Source organism: Panicum virgatum, chromosome 9K, assembly GCF_016808335.1.
Source record: "Panicum virgatum strain AP13 chromosome 9K, P.virgatum_v5, whole genome shotgun sequence".
NCBI classification, from domain to species: domain Eukaryota; kingdom Viridiplantae; phylum Streptophyta; class Magnoliopsida; order Poales; family Poaceae; genus Panicum; species Panicum virgatum.
The window spans coordinates 40,943,978-40,950,278 of NC_053144.1; the positions used below are offsets into that span (position 1 = coordinate 40,943,978).

At 44.7% G+C, this 6,301-nt stretch overlaps 1 protein-coding gene across 1 annotated transcript; it reads left to right on the forward strand.

Annotated features, from left to right (window-relative positions):
- Window positions 1-1,250: 1,250 nt before the first annotated feature.
- Window positions 1,251-2,461, forward strand: LOC120647993 (F-box protein SKIP22-like). Its single transcript, XM_039924782.1, has one exon. The coding sequence runs from the start codon at window positions 1,251-1,253 to the stop codon at window positions 2,340-2,342; it is 1,092 nt and encodes a 363-aa protein (XP_039780716.1). The 3' UTR covers window positions 2,343-2,461.
- The last annotated feature ends 3,840 nt before the right edge of the window (window positions 2,462-6,301 follow it).

The window sequence follows — 6,301 nt, forward strand, 5'->3', positions numbered from 1 at the left end:
GGGATTTTTTAAATAAAATTTTAAGGTGAAATTTGAAAGTAGAAACACTGAGGTGATTGTATGGCAACATTCACAGGAAATCGGTGGAAGTTATAGTGAGTTTTAGTTGTAGTGATAGTGCATTGCTGATGTGGATAGCTTGCATGTTGAGATAAATCTCTAGTGGGGATCAACTATATAGGTTTTATAGATTTCCTTGAAGTCTTGTTGGCTAAGCGATTGACATTTGCTCGGTCGTCCATGCGTCAAGTATGCTGCTTCATTTCCTAATCCTCTCCCGCATGTGTGTTGACGCAAAATTTGTCCAACACACTCGAATGCACTAGAATATGCAGCAGATCGACAAAACGATCAACACCAGCAGCTTCTCTTCGCAGACCGGTCAAACCGGTCATGCGGACCAGTCAGATCGGTGCTCTTGGAGACGGCGAAAATCTAGAACCACAAGCTCGGGAGGGACCCCATCGGAGCTAATGGAGCTAGGGTTGCTCTGAGATCGGCAGGCCATTTAGAACATCCTCGAACACCGTAGAAACGCAAGAAGAACAGCAGATGGGTTTGGAAAAGCTAGGGTTTGGAGGTAAAAAGTAAAGGATAAATATGTGATTCGATTGAGATTACCCTCAATCGGCCGTGACCCTTCGTATATATAGGGTGGGAAGGTCTGTACCTAATAGGAGTCGAATCTCGTATATATTCCATGTCAAAATACAACTCCTATCCCGGATTGGGCTGTTTCGACCGATCTGACCGCCCCTGGACCGGTCTGATCGGTCAAATCGAGGTGCAGGTTTTACTATAGGCATAACTTCCTCATCCGGACTCCGAATTGGACATTTTATATATGCATTTTGATCATCATGACAAGATCTACGCAATGGAGCAGTCTAATTGGTGATTTGGCAAAGTCCTCCAGACCGGTCAGACCGGTTTATGTGATCAGTCTGACTGTTTTGCCCTGATTGTCCGGTGAACCTGAATTGTGCCAATTTTAGGTGTCAACAATGTGTATTTTGTGGTACTACTCCATTTCTCTAATCCAAACGCGGAATCTTTTCACCATCTTTCCAACCTGCGTCAGCAATTGTCTGAAAAAAGTTTGGTAACGAGTAACGACAAGGAAATTCCCTGTGCAACAAAGAAGCAACCACTTGCACCAAAAAGTCAAACACGCCAGCAGAATGGGAGGAAAGTTCGCTTTGTGGCTCCCTCATCACAAAAGCCAAGCTGGCCGTGTCCATCTTCCAACGATGCCCAGGAACCTCCACCCGCTCGTCGGAGCCATCGACGCCGGCCTGTGGGACACGGAGGCTCCCCTCGGCCGCATCGTCCTCGTCGGCCACGCTGCCTTCCTGCACGCGGGCTTCGTCCCCTGCGGCAACGAGGCGTCTCGTCGGGTCCCCACACAAGTAGGCCTCACAGCCTCGACGCTCTCGCTCCGGTACACCATCCCGGAGCTCGTGCACCCGTTGGGCGACGGCGCCGCCACCGCCGACGCCGCCGTTCTCAGGCTCTGCGCGCATGGCAGATTCCTCATTCTGTACGGGCACCTCACCGGTGACGGTCGCCAGCCGTGCACGCGTTGGGCGTGCATCGACGCGCACTTCGTCGCACCTGTCCTCTCCGGCGACCTGGACGCCGCGGCCCACGCGCTGATCGGTGACGCCCTCGGTGTACGGCTCTGGAAGGCGCTCGCCGACGGCGTGGGCCGGCGCCTCTTCCTTGACATCTGCGCCAGGAACGTGGCGCTGCTGCGCATGCCGGTGCACTTCATGTCGCTCCCCGCCGACTTGCAGGCGTCGATCCTGAGAAGGCTCGCCGGCGTGGACCTCGCTATGGTGGAGTGCACCTGCACCGAGCTGCGTGACCTCGTCGCGGAGCGCCAGCTCTGGAAGGCCAGGTACATGGCCGAGCAGTGGTTCCTGTTCTTGGGCAGGCGCTCGCGCTCCGCCTCCGACGACTCCGAAATCCTCGGCGCGTGCAGCAGCTGGAAGGAAAAATACGTTAAATCCAGATGGTTCTGGCCGCCATGGCCGCGTTGGAGGTACCCGCTTCGTTCGCTGCGGTGGCTCGTGGACGATCTTGCTCTTCTGAGGCTTGAAGAATTCCGCTACGATTTGTATGCCCGTTCAGTCAGTAGGCGTGAGCTCGATCGTTGCAAGCGGCAAGACCCAACGCAGCATTTGATCCGGCGTTTCCAGCAAAGGAAGAGCAAGCAGGTTCGGGTAGGCGATGGCGACGTCCACCGGCGGACCACGGCAGTGCACGGAAACGGCCGGAGACGATGCAACAAGGAAGCAATTTACTCACCGTCGGCTCGGTATGGACGGATGCATCGATGAATGCCTGTGGGCTCCTGTGTGTGATGTGATTGGGGATCCTCACGTTGTCAGGTCATGTCTTCTTGCTGTCAGAATTACATACTATGTCTAGATATAATAACTAAAAAAAGGGGGAAATACGTGTTTGATCAAAGTACCAAATGATTCCTATGTTTGGCTCTCCGCAAGCTTTGGTTAAAATAATGTTATTTAGTAATTCTGCCGTTTCAAATTTTAGGTTGTATTTTTGCTATGCATCTAGATACACACTATGTCTAGATACATAGTAAAAAATATGTACCTAGAATTTCCAAAACGATTCACAATTTGAAATGGAATTAGTATGAATTATGCCAATTTCACATTTGACTTACGAAATGTATGTCACAAAAATCAATATCTATTCAGATTTTTTTCAAACTTTGTTTCTGAACAACAAAGCAAGTTATAGTTGAAATCATATTTGAGATGAAATTAATAAAGTTCTATATTAAGTCTGAGCATTTGGAATGAAGCTTAAAAAAGCTTTAATTTGAAATCATTTTAATTTTTAACGTAACACCACACTACAGAAACCAAACACTTGTTTTCTATGTGTACAATAAATAAACTGAAGCTTTCCAATATAAATCGTAACTTCAGTGTTGGTATTTCTTAATGTTCATATATAAATCCAAAAGTGTATAGTTATACCATTGTAGCATTTAATATGTGAGTATTCAAGGGTATTGTTATTTAAATTTTCCCAAAGGATAGCATAGTGTAAAAGGTATTACTTGGTACATAATCAGGACAATATGATTAAGCTATAGACCATATTTCATACAGGGGTAAGTCACAATAGATGATAATAAGGTAATAATGTGACACACACGCACTCAAACCAATATCAAGAATAAAAAATTAACGAAAATCTAAGGTTAGCGGGAGCATAGGCATACAAAGAGGTACTAAAGGAATTATTATCAGTGTACCAATGACTAAATAAAAATAAGGATACAACTAGATTTAAACCTTCAGCGGACAGACTACCCAGCACTTGTATACAAGCAAGTAAAGATAATATTTTAGACTCCACCGTACCCAAATAGGGGCGAGTACACAAACCATGGCAGAACATGGCGAGCGGACATGACTGTCACCACCTACCGCCTACACCTCAATACTATGGGGCATGGTCATATTCGGTGGATCCCATTGTTGACAACCCATTAATTTACATTTTTGTCAGGCAACTTCTTGGGAACAGTTGGAGTTTTGTACTATGTTTCATATATATTTTATTTATCTCTAACAAGTGCAATAAGTTTATCTCAATTTTCGCTTTCTACACTAGGTTTAGTAGACTGGAAGTTAGAGTCGACTTGGGCTTGTCTCGGGATTCTGGAATCGTCATTGGAAGTCTGGTATAAGCTCTTGTATCTTTTCTTTGATATTTATCAATATAAGTTATCTTCTTTATCGTTTTGAGTTAGCTTTGCTTTTCACATTTATTTTTCTTTACATGTTATTTGCTTGTGCGCGGAAGTAATTCCACTAGCTTAGCCTTTATATCTTTCCTGTTTATCGAGATCTTACCGTATAGATTTTCTCGCCCGTACTAGGGGGCTCAAGATGATTCCCTAGGTTGAGAGAGTTTCTCTTAATAGTTACAAGAGAAATCTTATCATCGAGTGCAGATGTGGTGTCTGGCTTAGTATTAGTTAGAAAGTGTGTTCCACGCCACGAAACTACAGTGGTAGACTGCAGGTGGTGATATCCTATTTTGTCCCTCATAATTCACCACATTCAGGTGCTTTCACAGAAGTAGTAGCACGTAGCTGATGGACCCCTCTCTGGCCCTCTCACCCCTTTCTGAAGTCCTCCCTCTTCTAGCTATCGAAGTAAGCTCATTGTTCCCGATAACTAGTTAGAAACAAGGTTTAGTCTAGTGAGCCTAGTTCGATAGGTTTGAAGTGTTTTCAGAGTCTGTCTCGCTCGTTGTCCTCCTAGCTGCTTACCTCTCTAAGGTTTAGAGTCTCCTGTGACAGATGGTCATCTCTTGACCATTATCCTATCTATCTTATCAGGCTTACCCCTAAATTAGTAGGTCGATATATCTAGTAAAGTTTGTCATTCGATTCTTCATTACTCTTAACATATAGCCCTTCTCTAAAGAAATTTATGATATCCTGGAATACTCAAAGGTGAAGTGCTACATCAATAATTCTAGGCGCTTGTGGGATACCCAGATTCTATTGAGCATAAGAAGCATCAACACCCGTCATACTTGAGCACCACACTCGTGTACACCGAACCTGCTCTAATCCCCATGGGTCTGCAACCCTTCCGATGGACCAATAATGAACTAGAGCAAGCCCAAAGGGCACACCAAACTGTTGCTTTCGCATGGATTTATAGTCTAAACATATACATTGTATAACTTAAGAAAGCACACAACATGGTATGGCATGCTATCAAGATAGCATATCTACTTTGAAAACACTCTGAATTATAGATAAATTCGTAACATGTCAAATACAAAGCCATACCGAAGGCTGAAGGTTGCTCATTGACCTTGAGGATGACTTGTATTATCAAAGTGAAGAACTATCCTAGGTCCTTTAGCCTAAGGATGAGAAGTCACAAGTAAGAGAGACTTCACGTCACGAATAACATTTGCAAGCGCACGGATACCGATATAGCTTTCACCCAGGAGTATTTCAGGGTATCGTATCCACTGAAGAACGTGAGTACACTATCTATGGGTTCAGGCTCATCCAAGGATACACACTCGTGTAGGATAAATAGCATAGAGAGGATTTCCTAAGATCTAGAATATATTCTTACAGAAGAAATAACTTCGCCTTAAACTTCGGGCTACTGGATTCTCCTGACATAATTAAGCCAGATGCATCGGCAACTATGCTCTGTTTTGTAACCGAACGTGGAGGATTACTGGGCAATCGATAGGGCTGTGACCACCTGTCAGCTACCTTGATCCACAAACCGTGGGCATACAAAATAACTAAATGGTAAAATCTTGCCTACACACCACGTCTATGCTATTCCATCTTTATCCTAACCCTGACCAAGATTATCCGTTTCTATAAGGAGTCTTAAGCTAGGACCAATTGCTACTGTTGACGCTCCTTAGAGCGCCAATTTACGTAGCGCAAGCACACGGATCGTGTAGCTTTTCCCTTAGAGTATTCCCCCAAGGTTTATCAATCCACGGAACAAGTGTATTACTATGCTTAACTAAGCACTAATGATGTTGGTAAAAGATCTATATTGAGTGTATGAGTGTGAAATAGATCTAATCTAATCAATCTAATCTAATCTAGACTAGTGAGCAATGGTAGGTGTGTGCACAAGATATGAAGAGCATTTATCCATAGGGTCTAGGATCAGTAGAGATGTAATCGCCAAGCAACGAAGAATGGATCTAATCTACCAAAGGTGTGTTCCATGATCAAAACATTTCCCTCCCGCATACTGTCACTACACGAGGATAATCGGTAACGAATCAACAAGAACACGATAGTTAATGTAATCTAAGTAAACCATGCAAGAGCAAAGCAAACCCAAAGCCAAGTCGCGAACTATTAAGCATCAAAGCATCATCAACAAGAATCGTGATAGATCAATCTCATAAAGGATTTGGCAATTACAACTCAAGATCTCCTTACAACCCCATGAACAAACGAGGACTTTACCCCATGAAGCCAAGCGAAGCGTAGTCGATCATGGTGACGAAATCTCCGGCAAGGGATGGATCCCTTGCTGTCCTCCAACTTGCAGCGGCGCCGAGAGACGATGAGGCCTCCGGTGTCGCCTTTATCTTGTGTCTAACTCGAATGGATCTCTGGATCCTCTCGATCTTTTCTGCTGCCCTTCTGCGATCCTTTCTCTTTGACGGCGGCTTCGGGGTATTTATAGGTAGATATAGTCGGTGGTTTTAGTAAAACATAGATTAGGGTTGACGCATACTTCGTGCT